Here is a 26,927-nt window from a genome sequence, read left to right on the forward strand (position 1 = left end):
TTTCTCCTTGTCTCCACCGTCATCACATTGGTACTGTGCGAGGTATTCATCCTTCCCAGTAGATTTCGGAGGGTCCGCGACACTGCACAAAATAAAATCACATTTCTCACTTCTGCTGAAGGACGTGAAGATTAACAGTAAAACCTTCCAAAGGCAAACAAACAAACAAAAACCTCCAGACTACAGGAACACTCGCAAAGATATGCCATTTAGAAACCTCTCCTGCGATTAGGACACCTTCTCCAGCTCCCAGAGAAAGTGTTTTTTCCCCTCTTGCTTCTGAAGCCATTGCACTAAAAAAGCACACGCATCTGTCTCCCTCCACATGCTGCTGCTCTGAATAAGAGCCAGAAGATTCAAAACCACCCTATTTGGTCTCCCCACATGGCCGAAAAAGACACCAGTTGAAACAGAGTTTTCTACCTCTCTCCCAGGAATTTACATTCACATATCTTGTGACTGCAAAAATAGAAGGCAGGGCTCAGGAGGAACAGCCAGTGTTGGAAATGAAAAAAAGCAGCCCGTTTCTTCAGAGTCTTAAGCCTATGCTACTAAGAAAAAAACAAACAAACAAACAAAAAAAAAAAACAAAAAAAAAAAACAAGAGGAAAGGAGAACAACAGCGGGAAACTTACCTATCCACAGGTGTTCAATTGCAAAGCCTCCGCTGGAGGATCAACAGCTGTGAATTCAGCGTGCTTAGGAGAAATCAGATCTACGTCTGAACCACAACTATTTCAGTAGCATCACTAACTTATGTTACTCTGAAGAAGCAGTCAGCACCGTTTCTATGTTAAGAAATAGCTGAAGAGTCTGTTATTCACAGGAATTATTCAGGCAGGCTTCTTTAGGAAGGCTGGGTTTCACTAGAACATTGCTCCGCAAGTCCCTTCTATTCCTTTTCCCCTTAGAATCTGGGGATGTTTCAGCTAAAAAGGAGGGCAGAAACACTCTCCGTAGGTCTCCACCATGTAGTAAAACAGCGCTGCGTACCTGGTTAACCTCTGCAGCCAGCAAAGCATTTCTATTTGCAGCAGTGCCCTGACCCCAGCCTCTTGCTGAGCTCCGTCCTGTGCTGCTCGGATGCTCCCGCTGCTCAGACACGGGGGCTTAGAGAGCCACCGGGCCAGCACAAGCCCCCGAGCTCACTGTCAAACTTCACTTTTGGCATCTTTCACTTCACCATCGCCGCCGGACGAGGAGCCCAGCAATGCCTGACGCCGCTCCGGGCTCACCTAAACGCGGGGCAGGAAATTCAGATTCAAAGCTGCGAAGGTTTTTCTTAGTGAAAGCATGGAATGAGTGGCCATCGGTGACTAACCTTACAGGAAGGCATTCACTTTGTGAATGCTGCAGTGAGTGAAGACTGAAGGCGTTTTCTGAGTGACCTAAGGAGAGCCCTCCCCGAAAAGCAGGACGTTTTATTGTCTATGTAACATCTCCTTTGAAGGCTCGAGCATGAGATACACCAGGTTTAAAATCTCAAGACACGGATCTGCCACCACAGAAGCAATACATTTCATCTACTAAGCCTAAATACCGTATTTTGCCTCCTCTGTAGGTTTAAAAAAACACGGCCATGCTTGAAGGAATGCATTCTCAGATATTCTACGTATTTACAGTGCTTTAATTAATACCACAGACATGTTGTGCTGTTGAGGGGAATTTGCAATTACATTTTCATTTCCAACCAAACGCAGCCTGACACAAATTGGGAGCAAAAGGAACTAATCATCTGGAAGCCGGGATATGCATCATTCGCCATTTTCTAAGAAAATGACAAAAATATAAAACCCCAGCAGTCTGAGAACGTGAGCGCTGAGGTAAAGGCCTGATCAAACAAACGCGCACAACTATGATTTGTCCTTTTAACTCAGCAAAAGTCTGCAAACTGCCATGGTAGCAAATGAGGAGAAGGAGCTGGTATTTACAGAAGTTGCAGCTGAAGATTCAGATAAACCATTCGGGTCGATGCTCCCTTCCTGCAGGTTTAAGCTGCGGTCACATCGCCTATTTCAAACCCTTTTGATTTCTACCAGTCACCCCAGATCCCACCTATTTTGCACGTTTTCCAATCAATGAATTCGCTACATGATTTCTGGGGCAGAAGAGCAGGCCTGGTGAAGAGGAGCATGCCTGGTGCCATCATTCAATCAAATCAAAAGCGTCCAGGAGAAGCCCGGGGTGTGGTACTCACAGAGAATGTTTGCGAGCGGCCAAGTTCAGCAGAAGAGAATAGGCAGGACTGGAAGCCCAGGGGAACGAGATGCATCTGTTGTTGCAGGCAGCCCCAGCAAAATGTTACAGCTTCACTAGCCTGGGGCATGATTCCCCCCTTCCCTTTTCACAGCCAAGTAAATATTAGCTTGCCTTTTCTTTTTTTTTATTATTATTATTATTTTTATTTCTTTTTGCCATCGTCAGGCTGAGGCCGGCTGAGAATATTTTGTGTCTAGACTAATAAATGTTTGTGCAGATTTTGCAAGAGCGGCTTATGGGAACAGAATCCACTTTTTGTTTTCTGCTGGAGGAAAAAAAATAAAATAAAAATAAAGGAGGAGCATTAAAAGCAACCAAGCACCCCCGTGCATTTGTTTGAAATTGCATATTACGGTGCTGCTATTTTATGTGCAATCAATACATAATTTGGAAGAAAAAAATGCTTTTAAAATTCAGAGCTACCCCTGAGCAGCTAAGGTTCTCTTGGAAACTGAAGGAGGAGTCTGAAATTATTGTTCTTTTGTTTGCCTCCCCCAGTGGGAAAGGCAGCACACAAGTAGAAACCACTGTGCTTTGAGGCGGCATGAATCATTAAGAATAAAGATTCCTCCCCCCCCTCCCCCTCCAATTAAACATGAGATATTAAAACTGAATCTAGGACAAAGGTAAACTAAACAGACTCCTTCCTTCCCAGGCAGTCAGTGGGTTAAATCAAATATCAAAGGGGCAACATCAACCTTATAACTTCCTCTGCCGAAATTAAAAAAAAAAATAAAGGTAACTTCTATTTTGCCTGCCCCGACCCCAATCGCATCGCCCGAATGGGTGCAAACTGCTGGGATATGTGAGGGCCCAAGCCTACATTTTCCCTTTTTCATATTTCTTGGAGGAGGGCGGGGTATCTCCAGATGAAATGGCTGACCGAGCTTTTTATTTCCTCGCTTTGGGTGGAAATGACTGAATCTTTCCAGGCAGCGGAGCAGTGCTCGACCGGCTCCCTCGGCCTCCCCGCGTGGGAAGAGCTCTGCCAGGAGCAGCCCGCGTAACCCTCAGATGCCAGCCCCATCAGGATTAGGTCCAGCAATGGGATGTTGGCTCCTCTAAGTGAGGACGCATCCTCTCGAAACACATACACAGAGATTTAAATGAGATATTCCCAAGAACACCTGCCTATTCTTTCAGCACGTGTGCAAAGAGTAAATTCATTTTACTTCATTCCTCTTTTTCTCAACTCTCCCCTCCTTCCTCCGGAAGGAAACAGCCAAGCAATATTAGCAGGGCCTTCCTTTTCCCCTGGTGGAGTCCAAGAACGCGAGAATTGAGAAAAGCGACTTGTCAGGAATCAAGTTTAAGAAGAGTGTTTGTGGACTGCGAGGTAAAATACCGGAAGCTGTAATCAGAAACACAACTTTTAACTAAAAAAAGCTTCTTTCCATTGTAAATTATTCCAGTTAGTGAAATAACAAATTAGTTCTCTGCTCAGCCACAGCCTCCTCCACCAAATTTAAGTAAAACCTGCAAAGAAGTCAAAGTTGTAAAACATTTGTCAGATGCAAGGGGCAGCGTTGCGTGGGTTAGCATCACGCTCAGATGCCCACAGTACCAACAGGTGCTTTCTTTCCAGAGGCACTGGCTCCTCCACGAGTTCCCCGCACGAAGAACTGAAGAAGCTGCAGGCAGGGTGAGCCTTCCTCAGTCCTCATCCTCACAGCAAGGAGTACTGGGGATGGGGAGCTGTGTTTCGGCTTGCTAAGAAGCAGAAACCCCCCGAGTTTTCAGGCGGGCTCCGCTCAGCTCCCCTTGTGACTGCTGCTCGGGACACGACCCTGCCTTGCTCAGCACCCTCGACTCCAGCAGGTGCTGCTGCTGGCAGCTGCCCTATGTATATAAAAAAAGAAGAAACCAACACAGTATTTTCCTGCTTTTAAGTATATCCCAAAGATTTACTAGGCATTGTGACGTTCTGCAGAAGCCCACAGCTGTAACTAAGGTTTGTGGGGTGTAGAGGGGCTGGGGGCTAAACAAGGCCAACAAGAGCCACATCTCCTCCCCGTTTGTCTCCCCTGTACTCTTTTTAGGACATCCAACATTCCCAGATCTCGTTTTGTCCCAGTGACCAAACAGGAGCCTGGCACTCATGCACTACGCCTTAAAACCTCTACAAATCGTGCGCCTAAGTCACAGCACTCATTATAAGCCGGCAGCTCTTTCTGGTCTCACAAACTATATGTGGCTTGAGAGATGCTCTCCAGATTCAGGGCGCTGAACACCTGCAGCCTTTGCCATAACCATGACAAAGTTCAGGAGCTCCCTGCTGGCTCCAAGGCTGGCTCCAGCAGCGGCTTCAAGCTGTGGGTCAAGAAGGCCAAGACACCCAACGAGAACCTGCAACACCAAGTGGCTTTCTGGAACGGCTCCAAACACAACTGGAAGCCTGTTGGTTTTTTTGGAAGTGAGCTCTTGTGGACCTGTTAGGTGCAAGCAGAAGTCAAACTCTCAAAGCATGTTTGCATCATTAAGCTCTCCATGATCTATCTCCAAGGTCTTCTAAGAGCTAGTAGCAACGTGGTCAGAGTTCTTGCCTGTTTTTCCCTTCACGTTCTTCCACGTCAGCAGCCCTGTGCTCCCTTTGGGCTGACTTCCAGAGCTGGGTAGAAAGGATCCCCTGGAAGCAGAGATGCTGCTTTATGCAACACCTTGCAGCTCACTGCACTCTGAAGGGTACACGAAAAGAGGTGAGTGGTCCTGGTGTGGTTCCTTCCAGCTCTCAGAAAGGCAAGAGAACTGGAAATGAACCATCAGCCAAAGGGAGGCACGGCGCAGCCTTGCGAAATGCCATCTGGCTGCTACAGGATAAGGAAAGGAGGCATTTTTGGTGGCTCCCATCTCCACAGAAAAAGAAACAACTATTTATGCAGCAGAGTGGTTGGAGTATTTCAGGAGGCCCTGAGCTACCCCAAAAACCAACAACGAAACCACAAACCAAACCGAAACCAAACCAAACTAACATGATGGACTGCAATAAAAGATGAAAATCAGAATTAATACTACCAATGACAATAAAGATGTTGAAAACTTGAGTCATCACATCCCTTGTGTAGACTGCAGGAGGAAGCACCTTTAGTGCCTGATGTGACAGTGTCAGAAAGTTAATTAATAACACCACAAAACTGGATTCCTGTGAGCACACACTCGGCAAAGGTGATACAACCGACAGCCGGACTTGAACACTGATACTGGTACCTGACTGGGAAACAGCGAGGAAACAAAGGGAGGAGGGGAAACCGTGCTATCCTGAAAATTGCATCACTTGTTTACAAGTCACCGGCAACTCCGAGGCAAACCATCTCGGGCATTTATGGATCAGTGACCTCACGTCTCTGGCACAGGACGGAGAGGGAATACCGACCGTGAGTTCACAGAAGGGAATAGCGCGTCCAGGCCCTCCTGCACTCCGCCAAATGTGGTCAGAATGTCCCCTCCCCTCATCACCCCAAAACTTATCACGTAGGACTTCTATTAAACAGACCCCAAAGAGCTCGTTCTGTCAATTTTGCAACAGGCTCAGCATTTCTCAAAATTAGAGAGGCTAACTTCATAATATACAAAAATACTGCATCTGGCACAGGGGAATTCTCAGCTAGACTTCAGCCTTGAGACAAAGCGAAACTGACCATAGAAATAGAGATTGGCCAGAGCTCAGCCACAAGAGAGTATGCCTCCGTTATATTTATTATGTGCAAACAGAACTAGAAAAACAGTTTACACTGACTTGCTGCTTTAGAAGTTAGTTCCATAAAGATGGAAGAAATTCTCAACTCAAACTTGAAGAAAGCATCAGACTTCAAAACCAGTCGTAGATCTTTGAAGTAAGACTGTTATGAATTCAGAAGTCACATCCAAACAAAAAGATCATTTATATTAATGGTAACTAGATTAAAAAAAAATTAATCCTGTCCCTCAGGCTTTGTAAGTGACTGGGGGAAAAACAGCGCAAGGATAGTAATAAGCCTAAGTGAAACACCACAAACTGCTAAGGGAAGCAAAAGACCCAAAGAAACAGCCTTTTTGGTACATTAGGAACAAAAGGAATCCTAACAACAGCACAAAGTCCATCACTTGACAGAAATTCTTCAGCGTAGAGAAATTTACAAAAGGCAGAACCGTTCAAAACCAAGCTCTAACAGGCTCCAGGGACGCATGGACACGCAGCAATAAACATCGGTTTTCCCAGTAATAACCAGCAGAGATAAATGACGACAATTACGGCTAGCAAACGGAGCGCTGGATGCAGCTGAAGCAGGCACAGGTCATCGAGGGCTTGGCAAGAGAAGAGAGAGCCCAGGAGAGCCACAAGAAGCATTCAAGGAGTAGGAAAGCCTCACAAAGAGAATGCGTGCCCTACCTCCAAGTGTTATGTCTCAAACTTGTCTTTGTTAAACAAGCACAGTGCACAGGTGCTTTACGGAAATGCAAAGGGCTTTTTGGCTGAGGAAAGCTAGTAAGACTGCCAGCCTGAAGTTAGCAGTCACCTCGTTTAGAAAAAATGGCACCTCCTTCTAACGAGCTCCGGAGAACCCAATTAACAGCGTAACTGGAAGAGGCTGCCTTGCTGGCAATGTTTCAAGATGGTAACAAATGGGTTTTCTACATAGTGTCTGCTTGTTCGGGGAGGTTTGGACTTACAGCCTATGGCATTTAGGTCCTGGGGTTTGCCTCATACAGGTTGTTCTCCACAGCTGGACCAGGTTCCTCAGAGCACCCACCAGCTCCTCGTGCGTGAAACCCCTCTGAGCAAACACCAACACAGCACAGGCTGCTGCTTAACACCAGCAGCGCAGCTTTCCAAACTCCCCTCTCCTTTCCCCCTCCAGCGGGCTGCTCGTGTTCACCTCAGGCCTTCCACAACAAAGCCCCCTTTGCACGGATCGCCGTGCACTTTGACAGCCCCAAGGCGCTCTCTGGGGCGCCTGTCCTGGCTGGGACCGCCACCTCAGCCTTGACTCACCCTTCAACGAAGCCAAACTCCTCCGTCAAGCCTGACAGGGAGCCCCAGCACCTACCGGGCAGCGCTGACAGCCGCAGCCTCTCCGCTCCCTCAGCGCCCCGCCGCCGCCTCCATTAGGTGCCTCGCCCCGCCGGCTGCCGATCTCCAGCGCCACGCAGCACCTGGGGGTCAGCCGGGCGTCAGGGCGGCCCCTGGTACCGCAAAAGCCCCCGGCACCGCAAAACCCCCCGGCAGGGCTGGGGACATGGCCCCGCTCCCCTCCCACCGCCACACCGAGCGCGTGTGTGTATATATAGAGGGGGGGGGAGCCCGGTCTCGGCTGGCTCCGTCCCGTTTCAAGGCACGGAAAGCGAAGTTGCTCGCCCTGCCCGTGTGCCCCCCATACCCCCGGCTCTGTCACAGCCCAGCCGCGCCCCGTTCCCCCCTCACAGAGCCGGGGAAGGGGTGCTCGCAGCCGCCCCTCTCCTCAGGGCCGGCCGGGGGAGCGCCTCGCCTTCTCCCCGGGGGTCTCCCGTGGCCGCTTGGGGTCGCCTCCCGCAGCCGCCTCGCCCCCCTCTCCTCTCAGCCCCGCCGCCTGCCTCCTCCTCCGCCGCCGCCGTTTTGTGTCTCTGGGAGTCGTCCGCTGCCGGCGGGGCGGGCGCTGAGCCGTCCCCGAGTCCCAGCTCCGCCGGCCGCCCGGGCCCTCGCCTCGCAGCCCGCGGAACCCACTCGCATCCTCCTGGCACCTCGCAGCTTCCCCCCCCCGTCCCCGGGAGGGTTTGAGAGCCGGGCAGGGCCAGGCAGCGGCGGGCCGCGGTGCCTCAGCCTCCCCCGGCAGGGAGCAGGGCGGAGCCACTCCGCCCGGCAGGCGGCGGCCGGCCCGGCCCGGCTCGGCTCGCCTCGGCTCAGGGCATAAAGGCGCTGAGGGCGCCCGGCTCCCCGACCTCGGCTTCTTCTCCAGCCCCGAGTTCCCCTCAGGTGCCCACTGCTGAGGGAGGAATGCCCTCCGGGGCTGGCTGGGACACCCCCAAAACCTTTGGAGAAAAAACAAACAAACAGCGAACAAACAAAAAACCCACCCCCAACCCCCTTTTTTTCCACCTCCAAGTTGAATAAAGAGGAGCTCTTCCTTCAGTACGTGTCCAGATATCTTAGTCTACGCTTCGCTTTAACTCCCACTACGTACTTCTCTTCAATACCGCTGCTTTTAGCAATGTTTTTACCTCAGACACTAAAAGTTGATCTTTTCCCCAAGTCAGAAAAACCAGAATGGGGCTTCTGGGAACCCTTAGCTGTGACAGCTGTTCATGTCCAACCTAGATTTACTCCTTTATATATATTTAACTGTGAAGGTCTTCTTCTCTCCAGACTAATAACGGGGAGAAGTTTGCCCAAAACTTTGAAGAGCAAAAGTTTTGATGCCAGGAACGCTCCTGCTTCCTCGTTGCCTGTCATTCCCTTTTAAGTATGAAATTTTCCAGTTGCAATGCAATGAGCTGACTGTGGTTCCAGAGGTAAAGATGCATTTAGGATACCAGGTTTTCAACATCGTCTTGAAGTGGATAAGAAGAAACACATTTTTGCCTCAATGATATTTTTTTTTCCTCTCCTTTGCCTGGAGATGCAATGAAAGCTTCCTGTTGTCCGCTCAACACAGGCATCTTCTTCACGGTAGCTTTTTAAATACAGTGCTAACAACACAGCTCTTTGTTCCCTTCTGTACATCTACTGAAACGCAGATTAGGTGCCAGGCGTAGGTCAGTCTTGGAAAAAGCTGCCACCCCTAACACACTGACGGAAACGTCGGCATTGAGTTGCACCTGGCTCACGATTTGCCAGTGTTTGCCTAGAAAGCTCCATGGTTTATATAGCATAGATAGATCCTGAAACAATTGAGAAAAGTTAGACTTGGAGCACTGTGTCCAGCAGTTCTGGGCTCCCCAGTACAAAAAAGACAGGGGTCTCCTGGAAAGAGTCCAGCGGAGGGCAACAAAGACGATAATGGGGCCTGGAGCATCTCCCCTGTGAGGAAAGGCTGAGAGACCCGGGGCTGTTCAGCCTGGAGAAAAGACTGAGAGGGGATCTCCTCAATGTGTATAAATATCTGAGATGTGGTGGACAGAGGGATTTGGCCAACCTCTTTTCAGTGGTTTGTGGGGACAGGACAAGGGGCAATGGCCACAAAATGGAGCCCAGGAAGCTCCGCACCAACATGTGAAAGAACTTCTTCACGGTGAGGGTGACGGAGCACTGGGACAGGCAGCCCAGGGAGGTTGTGGAGTCTCCTTCTCTGGAGATATTCAAGGCCCATCTGGATGCCTACCTGGGCAACCTGCTCTAAGGAACCTGCTTTGGCAGGGGAGTTGGACCCGATGATCTCTGGAGGTCCCTTCCAACCCCTACAATTCTAACAAAAAGGACTGGTTCATATTCATACTGGTGCCACAGTGGTGGAAGACGCTTATTAGACTGGCCTAGAAACCTGAAGTAATGTGCTCAGGAGTGCTAGCTAGTATCCCAAAAACTCAGCCCTGTAGAATGCAGTCACGGGAGAAAGATGACAATGCACTTACAACAGATTAGGAAAAAAGCTAGGAAGCAGAAATGGATATTTTTATGGTGTACTCTTTTGAGCACCTCAGAAGTTCTTGTCACCTGTCTTGTCTGTGATTCCTCAACTTCATGTTCATTATATAAAGGATTTCTCAAAAAGTCATTTTAGAGAACAAGAAAAGCAAACCATATACACAATCCCATTAAAAATGTCAAGCATAGATAAAAAACATCATACGATGGGTGAGCAATGTCTGACGGGTAGGGCTCAGAGGGTTATGGTAAATGGGGCTACATCAGGCTGGTGGCTGGTCACCAGTGGGGTCCCCCAGGGCTCCGTTTTAGGGCCAGTTCTTTTCAATGCTTTTATAAACAATTTGGATGTAGGACTAGAAGGTGTTTTGAGCAAATTTGCTGATGACACTAAACTTGAAGTTGTTGACTGTTGAGGGTGGAAAGGCCTTGCAGAGAGATCTGGACAGATTGGAGAGCTGGGCGATCACCAACCGCATGAAGTTTTACAAGAGCAAGTGTCGGGTCCTGCACCGGGGACGGGGCAACCCTGGTTATATGTACAGACTGGGCGATGAGATGCTGGAGAGCAGCTCTGCAGAGACGGATCTAGGGGGGTCGTGGTTGACAGCAAGTTGAGTATGAGCCAGCAGTGTGCCCTGGCAGCCAGGAGGGCCAACCATACCCTGGGGTGCATCAAGCACAGCACTGCTAATCGGTTGAGGGAGGTGATTGTCCTGCACTGCTCCGCGCTGTGCGGCCTCACCTCGAGCACTGTGTGCAGTTCTGGGCACCACAGTACAAAAAGAACATTAAACTGTTGGAGAGTGTCCAGAGAAGAGCTACGAAGATGGTGAAGGGCCTTGAGGGGAAGACATATGAGGAGCGGCTGAGGGCACTGGGCCCGTGCGGCCTGGAAAGGAGCAGGCTGAGGGGAGACCTCATCGCGGTCTACAGCTTCCTCATGAAAGAATCATAGAAACACAAGGTTGGAAAGGACCCACAAGATCATCTAGTCCAACCATCCTTCTATTACCATTACTACCTATTACTAAAATAGCAGTAAGCACAAATGAAAGCTTAAGAACACTTTCTATTACTATAAAAATAAATAATTTGTAATACATGGTTAGTAATATTTAGCAAACAGTGTGCTACCACCATCACAACGGCCTATTACCCCTTCTAGCTTCAGAGGCATCCATACACATCCAAAATAGAGAGGAGGATATAAACTATATGGATCTCTCTCAGCAGTGGTTTCACAACAATTAGAAGGAAGAAACAGTTGCTGAGAAGCCACAACAAGCTCAAGTTAATTTCTGGACTTTGAATAATTACTCCTTAAGTTCTCTCTCTCTCCATACAGTAGAGCACGCTCCTGACTAACTTGTACAGTGCACTCTGAATAGGAGAGATTTGTTTGCCTAAGCTAAAGGAAGAAATAGAAAACCAAGAAAGCTACTTAACTTTTAACACTTAAATTAAATGTTAAGTTACAAAAGTTCACAGGCCATGAGATAACATAAATAAATCCCTTCTCGAGCTAAAAGATCTCATTTTTTTTTTCAGGAGCGGCCTCCCTGAATCTAAATAATCCTCTCACAGGCAGAACAGAGTGTCCGTTCTAACTCTTTATCAGATGTGGAAGAAGAGATCGAGATGACCAGTGCCTAAAAAAAAGAGGCACTCTCTTTTCAAGGCAGACTGATCGGCACAACAAATTTCATCTGTTCTCAAGCACAAGCAACTCTAAGATAAATGGGTTCAAGGATCTTCAATGTGAAGAGTGAATATCCAAGCGTATACTGGGAACACCTGACTTGGACCATGGACGCCTCACACAGATTTCTGAGGAGTTCGGACAACTCCAAAATCATCTTTTACAGGAAGAGACCAGAGAATTTGACTCAGTGTAAAACTGGCACAGGCAGAAATCTCCCCAATTACAGATGCTCAAGCGCATTAGTTAAAAAGAGATTAGAGTGTGACTAGAGAGAAGTCTCAAACTCTTGTTATATACTTAAATTTCTCTCCAAGGATGGAACAACTGCTATCACCGTGCATGACTGGCTGTAGAGGGAGAGAGTGAGTGAAAGACTTAGAAAAGCACCTTCCCTTCGTAGTCCTCCCGCTCCCAAAATGGTTCCCAAGGAAAACTACTGACAGACTAAGGTTAACTGCTTTGAAAGGGCTGTGTGGGTGGACCCATTGTCTTCAAGTTCAAGCTTTTTCCTGCAGAAACTGCCAACAGTTATGCCAAATATAACAATTGTTTTGCAAGGTGGATAAACGTCTTCCAGACTGAAAGGGAGAAGTCGTACTGTTGTTGTCTGTGCACAGACAGCTAAGCAGTGAAGAGCAATGCTAAACAACCACGATACCCCAGAACACACAAATACTGCGTAACAGTGACAGAAAGTGCTAGAATTCAAAACAAAAATTACCTTCACCAAATCGGTTTTGTCGTAGTCTTCTCTCTGGTTGTAAATACACTGATTAATGACGCCATATACTTTTTCCAGGTGATAAATGTCAAATCCCTTCGTTATCTCAGTGACAAAGCATAACAATTTCTGAAGACAACAATGGAGCAAAACAACAACTTTAGAATAGTACCAGATCCTTTGAATACGCTCTATATGTTTTCGGAGGTTGAACAGTAACAATACAAGTGAGAGCCTACTTTTTCTTACGCTATTAAATAAAATGTGACACTTCAGAGAACAGATTAAATATCCCATGAGATTTCAGCAGGGAAAATGAGTTAATTTTTCATATTTCAGAGAAAGGAAAGGCTGAAATTTCGGACAATCTTTTACTACTAACCAATCTATCACATCAGTGGTTGTAATTGTAAGTCGACTGCTCCCAAAGCAGCAGGGAATGACACGATCCTCTTTGTAGGACAGCTGCTTCCACAGCAAAGCCACTGTTGCATTTCATTAGAGAAGCATTGCAGCAGCGTGGGGCACTGTAAAAAGGCTGCAGATCTTGTAGATACAGCTGTGCCAGCTGGAAAAGGAAGCACCCTTAGGTGATTACCTTTACCCACGTGTGCCATGCCTACAACTCTGCTGGCAGAACAGATTGCTCAAACGCCCAGAGCAAAGGTGGATTAGTTTGCTCAATCCTACCTTTAAATTCAGGGGTGGGTAAATAGCAAAGCGACTGCTTGTAGCAATCACCTCTCTCTCACACAGTCATTTCTATTACCAAAGATGCAGAGATGATAATCTCTGGCACAGCAACAGTGACAAGCTAGTGGCAGCACCTTCTTCCACTGCCACAGCTGTCCATTACCTGTGTGAGCCTGCAAGCATGTAGCTTTAGGGAGCAGCCATACCAAATGGAAATACTACTGCCCCCTGGAAATAATGCTGCTTATCATCTTATCAGCAAACTCTGCCTCCTTCATATATATATATATATATATATATATATATATATATACACACACACACACACACAATATAAGAAATTCTAATACTGCACTTTCAAGGAATTTCAGAAAAGTAGTCACTTCTCCATGGCTAGCTAGTTTATGTCAACCTGCTAACTTCAGGTTTAATATCATCACTGCAAGAAATAAAGATCCTTTTCAGGTTCTTAGTACATCAAAGCATGAAAAAAAATCCCCAAATAAAAGCCCTCAAACCCATCATAAGAATTATGAATCATTAAAATGATATCCATAATAGTACTAGCAGGTTGTCAGTGTGGTATTTTAAAATTCAGCAAGGCCTTTTGTCTTAAAAATTAGGCAAAGAATCTGTCTCCTAAACTACAGATAACCAGAAGCAAATGGTAGCCTACAGAAATCTCCATGAGGTGTGGAAACTAAACAGTCACAGTGCATTAAAGGCTGAATTATTTCACTATCTGTATGTCCTTCCAATTAATTGTTTTAATTGGCATTGGTTAACAATGGGCTTAATTTGCAATTTTACATGACGCAGGAATATGTCCTATTTGAGCATTAAAAAAAAGCTGAAATTAGACATACTTTGAGCTCATAGCGATCCACAATAACTATGTAGTCTGTCTCCGTAGGGACTTGTACAGTGTTCTCATCACTTATCTGTTGTTGGTCTTCTTCCCAAGAACGTTCAGGAGTCACCGCTTGAAATGCCCAGGAATCTGGAAGGACACAGATTTCTTCAGTCAGGTTTTCTGTTTATCTAGAATACAGTCTCAGTGAAGTATCCTGTACCTGCCAAACAGTCTCTTTCTACAAATACAGAGACAGAATTGTTATCGTCTTCACTGAGAAATACTTGGCTTCTCCCTTCTTTCCAGCTAAAGTCACTGCTCCACAAAAATTAGAAACTAAGACAAAAAAAGCAAACAAAAATACCCACAAACAAACCAAAAGCACTAATGAAAAGCTTAATAGTGGAAAAAAATAGTCATGTTGCCAATTCAGGTTAGGGAACACATCTTAGAGTACAACATTAGGGCTTAAGTCTCCTATTCCACATGTTACTCTGGATCCACGCATCTTGAAGTGCAGCTTTTTCACCTAAGCTGCTCGTTATTGGAAAGCACCTCGTACAATAAAAGAATGTCAGTGACTGCTGGCTTTCAGTTAGGTACCATTAGAAAAAAACAGACTTCAGAATCAAAAAAACAGCACCTACAGAAACATGCGGGCTTGGCTTGCACAATTAGAGGAGCAACATCATTACGGAATAAACTGTGTGGTGACTTTTGAGAGCTGTAACAGAAAAAATAGAGTGAAATTGAAGGCTAAAGCTAATAAATAGTGCAATCCTCCTCAGCAAGAATAAGGTGCTAAAGGATCCGTTGGACTTCTCCCTTACCATTTGAACTTGGATTTTCATTAGTTATAGTTCCCCATCTTGGTGGGGAATATCCACAAAGCTTAGCACTTTCCTTTTCAGTGTTAAGTTTTACTTGACAGATGTCAGAAACATGTTTGTCCACAAACTCTTCTTCATCACTATCGTTTTGGTCATCTGTTGGTACTCTGTTCTCTGTATCGAATTGAGAACTCCTTCTTCGCTTTGCTGCAGCATGCGCACAGTTGTTCCTTCTGCACTTTCTTTCTGACGCACCTACAAAGAGACAGCATAAAAAAGTAATCCAAAACATAACCAAAAGAATTCTTTCTTCAAAATCCATTATCTTCATCTTACTTGACTGACAAGGAAAACAAAGGAACTGAGCTACCACTGCCTACATATGCTGAGAAAAGAGTTGAAAGTTAATGGGGTCAGTTTGCTATTAAGATTAAAAACAAGCAAACAAACCACACACACTGCTATGGAATTTCATTCACTAAACAGTCACTTTCAGGATTTTACATGCTGAGGATTCTTACTTTGGATTGGCAGTATTAATACTTGGGTTCTTCACAGAGAGAGTGGTTGCACACTGGAACAGGCTCCCCAGGGAAGTGGTCACTGCACCGAGCCTGACTGAATTTAAGAAGAGATTGGACTGTGCACTTAGTCACATGGTCTGAACTTGGGTAGACCTGTGCGGTGTCAAGAGTTGGACTTGATGATCCTTAAGGGTCCCTTCCAACTCAGGATATTCTATGATTCTATGATTCTATAATACAACGTGAGGTTATTTGATAAAGTCACTGTCTTACTGCATGAACTAATACAGATGAACATCATAAAAGCCTCTGGAAATAAGCTCTCCTTCGAGTCTGGTATCAAGCTGAAGACTTCAAAAGCTGAATACATGTTTGGAAGAGATTAATTAATGAGACAATTTTAAGGGAATATTCAAAGGAGAAAAAACGTGAAGACTTATACCTCGTATGCTTCCTGATTCGGTAAACCTTTTGTGAAAAAACAAACTTTGTGGTTTTGCCCAACATTCGTAGTATTCATATAGTATTGCAAAAGGATATGGGTGGAGTCCATGGCAAAATTCCCACTCTCACTAGTTAGACTTCCCTCCTTCAACTGGAAATCACAGTATGAGGTAGCTAAGATTTTAGCATTTGGGGAAGGGAGGGGTGGAGTGGGGGTAAAAATACCATTTTGCATAATTAAAAACTAGTTAAGTATTCAGAAACTGCCATCCACAACATTTTTTACCTCAAGAATTAGCAATTTAGGGGCGACTAAATGGCAATTGGGCCGTCAAAGTTTTTGTTTGTTTGTTTTGTTTTATTTTGTTTTTGTTTTTTGTTTTTTATATTGTAAACCAACTTTCTTTGAACTTTAATTCATAACTATATTGAATGGATGACCTCTGGATTTCTCTCTCACATTTTGAAGTAAATTTGAAAACAAAATACCTCTGGCATAAAGAGCCAGGCATCAGAGACACCTGTTGCGTCTCAAGAACAGAGAAGGTATGAATGACAAGAGCAGCTGAATAAAATGCAACTTACCATTAGAAATGGGTGTACTGGCATCTACAGGTGCCGCTGTCATCGCCTCATTTTCATTACTCTCTTCATCTGGTTTGTCGTCTTCAGTAGCAGGGTTCTGCTGTGGTGACTTGGAGTTGTCACATGGAGCACATGCTGGAGAGGTGCGACCTTGCATTAAAGAATAGATACCAAAGATCTTCGTTGTGCATTTTCAGTTACAAATGCAGAGACAAGTCTTAAAATCCTTAGCGTTAAAGCACGTACCTCTTTTCTCACGAGATTCTTTAATTTGTTCACAAAGTCGTCCAAACTCTGTATCCATTTTGTTCCTCACCATTGAATATGCAGTGTCTTGCAAAACATAGGCTCTGTGACAATCTGAAATTTTACAGACTTTAACTGAATGTTGTCTACCAACCAATGAAACTGTTTTGATCACAGAAAAAAATTGCTTTCTTCATAGGTTGGTTCCGAAAGGTTATCTCAGTGAATATTTTCAGCATATCAACATAGAAGTTAATTAAAACAAAAGCACTAGTTCCTTGGGAACATTTATATCACAATTCCATGCCCAAGTAGCAAAATGATAAAATATTTACAATGTGGTAAGAGATGTTCTCTGTGGATGTCCAAAATCATCGAATCCATCCAAAGTCTATTGTCCGCACACAGCATTTATCCATCTATACGTTTGACAGATTTTTTAAACTAGGGCTAAAAAGCACATCCTCACTTGTAGATCTTTGATCTGGGTAGTACTCTAAGGCATTGTTACAGATTAGATCGATGTCCTTCAGATAGTCTCCTGCAGCGGGGTACTGGCACGAGTCAATTTGAGTCAGAACTGTTGAAAGATCCATCGGCTCTTTAATCCTTGTGGCATAGTCAGGTACCTGCAGATCAAATACAAGCATTCAGAGGTTTTCTTAACCTTGCACACTGTCTACCAAAATTACTCTGAAAACTTTAAATAAACGACTTCCTAAAAACCCTGAACATTTGCGATGCATCAGAAGATGCTGAAATTAACCAGTTTGCTTCTCAAAAATGGAAGGGCTCTTTCAACTGGCATTAGAGCTGCTAGGAGAGGACAACAAGAAGTAGGGAGGTCAGAAGCACGTGCATGGTACAGAAGAAACACTGAGGGTGGGAGATTCATTTCACTTTGCTTCAGAAAATCACAACAGTGAAAGCTGAGTAAGCCATCCAACATTCTTTTTGCTGTCGACATTGAGGAAAAGGTGCATGAATTGCACCTGTGAAGTACCTATTGCAGGCATCTACTTTAGAATGAGATAACTGGGCCCAGAGGTGCTGATTTCTTCCCTCAGACCATAAGAGGAGCCTAATGACTAGTTCAGATGAAGACATACGTATCTGTCTAGATTTTTCACAGCTCAAGAACCTAGGAGAAAAGGGGAAGAAAAGCCAGTGGATGCCCACGTGAAGAGGCCTTTGCTGATCCGCAGGTATAGTCAAGTTACACCTGTCTTTGAAATATACGCCCCTAGTTTAGGCTTATCTAATCAATTAAGGAGAAAAAGGGATCTAAGCAGCCTATTGGAGGAAAAAGAAAACACACTGCACTTATGGTTGATTCCTCTTGAGGAGTTCCAGATGAAACAGAGAACAGGATCTCAAAACTTATTTTTACAAACTGCTGCTCCTATTCCTGTTCCCACAGGAACTGACAGTCCAATAAAGGGCTTTAGACTTCATTAAAGTAGTCCTGTAAGTACTGTTTGTAATTATAAGGAAAGATCTCTGTGCTTTTCAGTGCTGTGACATGCCTACATATCAAAGCCTTTTCACGAACAGACTGTGTTGGCATTTGGACTGGCTTCTTAGAATGAAACCAGGGCTTTCAGCGAATAATCCGATAAGAGACATCTGAGAGTCAGCAGAAGTAAAAGCACTGCCTCTGCTTCTTGCAAAATCCTAATAGTGCAGCCCTAAAACCAAAGTTGAACCTTCCCCAAAACGCTGAGAAATACGAACGCTGAGAAGTTACAGACACACACAGATCAGCGCTAGTTTACCTTCTGTGGGTCAACGGGCTTTGCAAATTCCCTGAAACGTCTGTCAGTGGCAAGTCTGTGAGTAACGTCCCTCAAGAAAATTCTAAGTTCACGCAAGGTATCCTCCTCTTCCTCCTCCAGCATCCCTACTTCTTCCTCTTGTGGCTTCTGAGGCTCAGCTGGTGGTGCTACAGGCAGGACTTCCAATGTCCGATCAACTTCAATTAATCAGGAAAAATTAGCCAATTTACAGTACTCAAATACAAGCATATGACAAAATTACTGACAGAAAATGACCACCAAAGCAAATCCCAAAGAGCTAGTAACTTCGATAGGAAAGTTTTAGATGTACTTCTTATATCCTCCTCACCTGTTTTCTTTACAGGAGGCTTAGCCACTTGATTTAGAATTAGGTCCTCAAAAAAAGCTGCTCTCTCTGCCCTACCAGGCAACTCAATATTGCACACTTCTCCAAATTCCTTATTAAATAATTTTTGGATCTAAAGCAGAAGGAGGAAAGACATTTCAGATTTAAGGCCACAAAAACTCATCTTCTATTCCAAAAAGATGAGTACCTTTTAAAATGAATAATAACCTGAAGAACACAAACTGAAAAAAGTTATCTTCCTGGCCTTAAATGGCTACATTTTCACAGGCTGGCATGGCAAATTCAAATATCACCTTTAAGAATCACCTGTAGAATTAAATCTTGGTGAAGGGATTGTACGCTACACTGATAAAGTAATGGCTTTCACCACATCCAACATCGCTTCCTTTGTATTTACTGGCCCTGCTGCATCCTTTACTTAGAACCTTTATGGCTATAGAGGGAAGAGAAAGGCTTCAGCAGACAAGTGAGGGCTTTTTGCTGAGTTTTTATTTCTCTACCAAAAGGTGTCTGAAGTAGCTAGTACCTCTACATCTTCCTCCATTTTCAATTTCTAGTATTAAAAGGTAGGTAAGGAATTTCACTACCTATTTTAGAAGGAATTTAGAACCTGTACAAAAACTTCTGTGGGAACTCAAGCACTTTCAAAGCAGTTGATAATAAACACATCTAGGTAAGACCTGTTCTCTTCCCCCAGTAACTGAGACAAAATAATCGGAATGAGAACAGCGTGTTCCTGTTTTGGGCACCTTCCCTTAATGTAAACTCTCAGAAGTCAATGAAGTTCTGCATATACTTTTACTACAGTTTATTTAGGAATACAACTAGAATTCCATTCCAAAGTTACTTGAGCAGAAATTGGAACTCAGCTTTCCAGCTTGGAAAGCTTTGGCCTATATGAAGAAAGAAACTGATTTTTTTTTTTTTTTTTAATCAAACTGTTTCAATTCTCTACTAAATTGCATTATTAGCAGTTTACCCAACATAGCATGGAATGGCAGACTGTCAGAAATCTCTTCAGTAAAAACATCTTCTTGTCATTTCAAGCACTGCATATTCTTGACTGAACCACTTTGTAGCCACCAGAATTATTGTATTAATTTATTATTTGCATGCATGAGAAGGGGGTGAAAGTCACTTGCTTGACTCAGAAAAAACCTTAAGCAGATGCTTTCACAGTATTCTTTTTCTCTAAGCAAATTTTAAGTGATTTGTTAGGGTGCCTGAGTAATAACAGTAGGCATTTAAGAAAGCGCAGCATTTTGATGCTGAAAGCATTCATAAATTACAAGACACTGAAGAAATAGTAAGAAAAGTATTGACAAATACCTCTTCTGGGAGATCTGAGTGACGTACATCAGACGTAGCAAGCAGCAAAACTGGCGAAAATGCTGGAAGAGTTAGAGTTAGAAAAGTAAGTTTCAAGGCAGGTCCAACGTTGTCCCACCATAAATGGATATCTGGGACATAAATTATGCTTGGTGCTGTCTTCTGAGCATTTCGGATCAGCTAGTGAAAAGGAAAGCTTGGGTAAGAAAACTAAAACACGTCGAATAACCTGTTAATACATAGCTACATAGCCACCTGACTGCCCCATGAAAGGAAACTATGTGAACAGAGTGGCAAGCATCCTTTCCCATAAGGAATTTCTCTGTGCACCCTTTCAGATTACCAGTATTCGAAGAACTCTAGTCAGAAGATGGGAAGGATATATTCAGGCAGTGGCTAGACACCGTAGCTATATGGCCACAGCCACAATCATCGCATAACAAAGAAAGGAAATGTCCCTCTTATGGGACACATCAGTATTCAGTCGTGTAACATGTCTGTCCTTACTTGTATGGCTCTCAAATGTTCCCACTAAAGGTAAAAATATTTAAAGGTAGTGATGCCAAACAATAAAATGGATTTCCTGCCTAAAAGTAAAAACACCAGATCTGTTTATTTTTTCTAGTTAAAACCACATCAGCGTGCAAATGAAGTGTTTAGTGAATGTTAATGCTTTTATTGCACATACTGCAACGGCACAAGTTGTGTATGTCCGTGTGAAAACAAAATAAACAGAAGCCCCAAACCTTGGTTGCCTTACTAATACAATTTAGAAGAAGGCTACAAAAAGTAGCCGACATGCAGTCTGATACAGAGCCATCTACTGGGAGCACACAGTCTTCGGAGGCAATGAGAACTACTTTCTGGATCCCAGGGAGATGAGCAGCATTTCTTTCCAATAAGAGATGTTTATTAGCAACACCGCCCAGCTTCCTGAGCTGCTAGCAACATCATCACTGTAAAATTGGATATGGAAAATGTGGACATGTACAACATCCAGATTGTTTGTGGTTTTGTCTAAAAGAAAAGGGGATTTTCAGACAGAAGCAAACATCCCAGCACATTAAAACAACGCCACCTCCATTACCAATGAATTTTGCTCACCTTACTTGCAACTCGATTGATCCTTTACATACAGTCAGTGAATCCGATGAGAATAAAAAGAAAAAAGGTACCTGTCTGCAGATCTCTTCTGGCGGTGCAACGTTTGTAAGCAGAACAGAAAGGTCCAGGGTGTGAACGGGAAACTTCTCCAAAGCATGCAACACCACGGGTGCCACGTAAGAAACCTGGCCGTACCCTTCTTTTCCTACTATTAGCAGACGGGGCCGGCGTGATGTTGGTTCACAGAAAGCACTCCTAGAACAAGAGTAAAGAAAACAAGTTTATAAATGAGGTGCTGAATAGACACACACAGATGTTCCAAGTAATTTTCCTTTAGACTTACTTTTCCATCCCCAAATAATCCAAATGGTAGCGGTACATTAAATACATGTAAGATTTCCAGTTAAGTTATTCAGTCATTCCAATTGTTTCATCTTCTTCCCTTGTGTTTCCTATTCTTTACTGAACCAAGACTGCAAATTAATATCCCTGCAATCTTGCTTTACTACTAGGAAATAAATTTGTGAGGAGCATTTGTTTCCCCACTACAATCAGGCTGTACCTTTGCTGGCTTAAATCAAAGATGCTAGAGACTTCGCCTTGCTCTAGAGGACAGAAAATCTTCTGGACAGCACAGCAATAGAAACTGAGAAAAATAACTGATCCAGCTGTGACAACATGATCTAACTTTCCAACAGTGGGCTTGCATGACTTCCATACTAAAATACCACAAGATTAACACAACTTGGTGGCTTAACAAATAAAGACACCATTCAGATTTTTCTCAAGGTGTTTTAACAAGCCATTTCTCAGTTTTCTTTCTGCTACATAATTCACCATTGGTTTAAGAATCCTGGAAAACAGAAGGGCAAAAGGTGGCAACACAAACCCATAAAGTTGGGGTATTTTTAGCTAAAAGGACAGACAGGACATTTATGTGGTCTTGAGTCTTTCAAAGAATGCCATGGATTAAGTCAACGTGTTCTGGTAGTCTACGGATCACTTTGGCTTAGGAAGAGAAGCCTGGGCTTTTCAATTTGGTCATTCAGAGCAACTTCATTACCACTTTAGTCCCTTCACCCTTTCTCCTTGTGAATACCAAGCACCCCTTCAACACACAAACTTGATGTTACCCCTTCGTCTACCACCCCTCGCACTTTTAACAGCTGGAACTGTTTACAAAGACTCAGCAGTCCTGAGAATTTAAACATAACACGGATCTATCTTTCTTTACCTGCTGAAACAGAGGCGTTTTTTCTCTGGTATGTCAGGCATTCCATCTTTTAATTCATCTCCAGAAACCAAGGATGCATCGTCATCACTGTCGAACGTATCATCTTGTAAAATAGGATTTAAATGGTCTGAAAGACAAAAGAGGTTTGTTAACTTTCCTGAATAGCCTTTGTCTCTTTCTCTTACATGAATACAGCTTCTAAATCAGTGCCAAAACCCTTTCTTCATTTGAGAGCACACACTGAAAGCTATTTCCTAGAGTTCATCCCACCACAGATCTAAGGAGATGGCACAAGGCCCTACAAAGCTGTACTAAGTCCCACTGATGTGTACGTATAAGGTACGCTACTCTTGGTGATTTTTTTCTCCCCCTTAGAATAAAGGAGATTACAAACAATTTCCGCAGTTGCTAAATAGCTAAAAACAAACAAACAAACAAAAAACAAACAAACAAAAAAAAAAAAAAACAAAAAAAAACAAACAACAAAAAAAAAAAAAAAAAAAAAAAAAAACCAAGACCATTTCTTTCTGGAGGAGGTTCCCACAATGAAAGCACGGGGATTAAGGATGTGATGGCCACAGAATTCCATTCATCTAGTAAATATCAATGCTAATTGATCTCACATGCACATGTATAGTACGATCCACAAACATTTAAATTAGGAGACTGGTTAAAAACGATGATAGCTAAAACAATATTTAGCTTAGACCAGTTATACTTGTATCCTGGTCCCGACATTCTTCAGAAAGGAATTAGAAACATTGACCTAGAAATGCTTCCCCTCCAAATATCTGAGTTTTGATTTTTTAAAGAAAAATAGGTGCCTTATACTTCAAACCTCAAGTCAACCTCTACAAATGCTAATTATCTTAGCTGCCGTCAGAAGCAGGATGCTTCAGTAGAGAACGCATCGTCCTTTACTGTGTATTGAGTCATTCAGGGCTTCCATTTGGCATTTCAGTTTCGAATCCAGAATAAAACCTATGCGTTATCTTCCAGACATGCCCAAAAGAAAGACATGCACATGCAAATAATAAAATTCTACCATCATTATGTCGGAAAGGTTTAAGTTGATTGCACAAACCACAAGTTTTTGCTTTAGCAGAATTATAAAGAAGTGGATGCTGTGGTTATACCTTGCTGTCGGTCCTCCTTTAGTGCGAGCTGTGCATGCGGGAAGATCTTCTGCACAACTTGTAAAATATTCGCTCCTGATCTTTTAAAAAGTGGCTTGAAAATGGGTGATAGTGCTTGTCCGGGTGAAGCCACGATCCTGTTTGATGCCGGAACAACCTTCTTCAGAGCCATGAAAAAGTCCTTTGCTTTTATTTTAATAGAATTAACGTCTAGTAGCAACTTCTCCCTACTTGCATAAATCTGAGGATAGCATCGACGTAGAGAGCACAGCGCAGCTTCAGTACATAAAGATTTGATATCTGCACCACAGTATCCTAACAAACAAAAATCAAACGTTACATCAGTCAAGGCCCAGGTTTACAACATGCAACATTTAAACAATTTGTAATGCCAAAACCAAACAGGTTAACAGGGAATTCAAAGTGCTACCGCTCTGCAGGGAAGTTTCATGTTGCTCACTGCCTGATATCCTGCGCTTATGCAGCTGAAGCAGACTCCTCATCAAAAACTATACTCTTGAGGAAGATGCCCCAGAACCATTTAACGTTCTCAGACAACAAAAAGAACGACAACAAAGAGTAAATAGATGAAAGCACCTAACTCTGATTGCTATGAAGGCGTGCCAGCTGCCTCGTTGACTAGTTGTGCAGCAAGGCACAAGAGCTTGGGTACTGCCTGGTACAAGCTAAGGTTCTTTACAACTTGCTCACAAGCAAGAATCCATTTTGGTTTCAGTCTTACCAATGCATTTCTCAGCTAGTTCATCAAGCAACATGTCCGGTGGCTTAGGGGTCCCGTCACGAGTATGAATCTTGAAAATTTCTTTTCTAGCCTGGAAGCAAAATCATTGCGTTTTAGCTTGCCCCAAGTTTTCCTTAAAAATACCAACAAGAAACAAACAAACCAAAAAGCAAACAAACAAACAAACAAACAAACAAACAGTCCTCCCTGAAAACCCCTCATCTATTAATACGCTTTTCTTACTTGCTCAACTTTCAAGTATTTTACAGTTATTTAATATACACTCTGCATTTTCAACCAGGAAATTGAATATTTCTTATTTGTTATACTGAACTTTTTCTAGGAACCTACAATGAAAGAAAAGGCATTTATAGCTTCAATAACAAGTTTCCAAACTACGAGACCTAATGACCCAGAGGAAAATACTGTAATGAAAAATTTATCCAGAAACATTTCTTTGTTGTCCAAAAAACGTCTCTAAAACTTAGCAAGCTTTCATTGTGACAGTCTCATTACTTCATCACATTTGCTTTTCAGTCAGTGAATGCACAGAAAGCACTTCTGGCACAATGCTTCAAATTGCTACAATTACTATAAAGAAGAAAATAATTATGACTCAAACTACTACCACTGATCCGGGGCACAATCAAATGCAAACACGTCCCCTATTCATTCATAAGTGAAGGATTGAGACCAAAAACACAACTTCATGATGAAAACGCCCAAGTGGACTAAATAATTAAGCAAACAGGTACAACTTTGCAGTGTCTCCACATATCACTCTTTTGTTCAAGTTGTCAATTATTTTTTTTTCCTATAAAGTTGGACTTTGCCATGGTAGCACTAACATTCAATTTAAGTTCTCACCTCTTTATTTGGCAAGTTGAAGAGGAACTCTCTGCCAAAGCGTCCTGGTCTTCGTAAAGCAGGATCTATAGAATCCAGTCTGTTGGTAGCTCCGATTACCACGATCTCCCCTCTGTTATCTGTGCCATCCATAAGCGTCAGAAGAGTTGAAACAATGGAACTAATAGAAAAATATAGTTTTTATTTACTGGTTCAGTAAATTTTATTACATTCCACGTGACTTTCTTGATGCCGGAACAACCTTCTTCCTAGTAGTCATTCAAAAGTAAGAAAAAAATAGTCTACCAAGTCGGGTTTTTTTTTGGTTTGATAATAAATCTGCAGACTGGTAAGTCATCAAGCACTTCAAGACTGTTTGATATAATCTCTACAGGAGGAACAGCCAGTGTTGGAAATGAAAAAAAGCAGCCCGTTTCTTCAGAGTCTTAAGCCTATGCTACTAGGAAAAAAAAAAACAACAAAACAAAACAAAACAAGAGGAGAGGAGAACAACAGCGGGAAATTTACCTATTCTCCAGGTGTTCAATTGCAAAGCCTCCTCTGGAGGATCAACAGCTGTGAATTCAGCGTGCTTAGGAGAAATCAGATCTACGTCTGAACCACAACTATTTCAGCAGTATCACTACCATGTTACTCTGAAGAAGCAGTCAGCACCCTTTCTATGTTAGGAAATAGCTGAACAGAGTCTGTTATTCACGTGAAGTAGTCAGGCAGGTTTCTTTAGGAAGGCTGGGTTTCACTAGAACATTACTAGCCTGTAAGCCTCATGGCATCACCTTCCATCTTGACTGCTAAACCTCCTTGTCCCCTACTATCTTCTTTGCCAAGGTACAGCTGTCCAAATTTACTTTTCCTACTTGGCTGGACTGAATTTAAGAAGGGATCTTGCATCTAAGAAAGGGAACAAAAGTTGCTGCCCAGCAGCCTCTGGCTCAGGGAGGAGTGGGAAAGCTCTGTGCAGCCCCCAAGGGCCGTGCAGCAGGAGGCAGGAGGTGCTCCAGGCTCACAGCAGCAGTTCCCTTGCGGCCTGTGCAGGGAGAGGCCCCTGGTGGAGCAGGCTGTCCCCCTGCAGCCCATGGGTCCCCCGTGGAGCAGATCTCCACGCTGCAGCCCCCCTGTGGCTGGAGGAGCCCCCGGTGGAGCAGGTGGCTGTGGCCTGGAGGAGACCGCGGCCTGTGGAGAGCCCCCGCAGGAGCAGGCCCCGGGCTGGACTGGAACAGGCTGTGCTGAGCCTGCTTTGCCCGTGACGCTCCTTGTGGAGTGATCTCCCTGTCCTTCTGGCAGCCCTTGAGCCCTTTCCAGCCTCTTTTCTCCCCTTGGCATTGGAGGAGGGGCAGGGAGAGAGCGCTTGTGCTGGAGTTCAGCTGCCCAGCTGAGGAAAACCACCACGGTTTGCTCTCTCTTGCCGCTGCTGCAGCACGCTGGTAGCAGCCAGCAGCATCTGTTCTTCGAGCCTCAGCAAGCCCACAGCATCTTCCTTGAAGGGATCCCTTTCCTTCACGCCTGCCAGGCGCCGCCTCCAGAGGCTGAGGGCTTGTGCCCCGTTTGCAAGCGCTTTCTCAGTGCCCCCTTCCCCAGAGAAGGATCAAAGCTGCTTGGCTTCCCTGCCCTCTGCTGCCAGGCTCCCGCAGCTGCTATCCCAGCAGCGCAGCAGCCAGCTGACAATGTGCTCGCCTGGAGGACAGCTGCAATCTTGTCCCATGGCTCGCAGCTCGCCCAGGGATGGGGATCACCTGCTTGCTGCTGCTTTTCTCTCTGCTCTCCTTTCCAACAGCCTCCTGTTCCCTGGGATGGCCCTACCTTGGGGTAGGCTGCCTTGCCTTCCTCTTGCTCCTTCCCCTTCTTGGGAGGACTTTCTGCCCTTCCAAAACGAGATGACTTCTGCATGCATTCCTTCCCCTTGTGTGTATTGGCGCCTGAGACAGCACCGGGGTAGTCCCCGGAGCCAGCTCTTAGGGCCTGTGCCAGGCTTGGAGGGG

The 26,927-nt window shown here is 44.3% G+C and overlaps 1 protein-coding gene across 1 annotated transcript; it reads right to left on the bottom strand.

The window, feature by feature from the left end:
- Positions 1 to 13,534: 13,534 nt before the first annotated feature.
- On the bottom strand, positions 13,535 to 26,421 carry LOC113841735 (ATPase family AAA domain-containing protein 2). Its single transcript, XM_072042553.1, has 13 exons — positions 26,417 to 26,421; positions 24,949 to 25,108; positions 24,082 to 24,172; positions 23,323 to 23,654; positions 21,041 to 21,205; positions 19,866 to 20,045; positions 18,519 to 18,648; positions 18,170 to 18,366; positions 16,864 to 17,023; positions 16,395 to 16,529; positions 16,149 to 16,298; positions 14,596 to 14,850; positions 13,535 to 14,489 (listed from the first exon to the last, which is right to left on the bottom strand). Exons 1-13 carry the CDS (start codon positions 26,419 to 26,421, stop codon positions 14,440 to 14,442), a joined length of 2,010 nt encoding a protein of 669 aa, XP_071898654.1. The 3' UTR covers positions 13,535 to 14,439.
- Positions 26,422 to 26,927: the final 506 nt, after the last annotated feature.

This window comes from Anas platyrhynchos, chromosome 9 (genome assembly GCF_047663525.1).
Source record: "Anas platyrhynchos isolate ZD024472 breed Pekin duck chromosome 9, IASCAAS_PekinDuck_T2T, whole genome shotgun sequence".
Taxonomy (NCBI): Eukaryota; Metazoa; Chordata; class Aves; order Anseriformes; family Anatidae; genus Anas; species Anas platyrhynchos.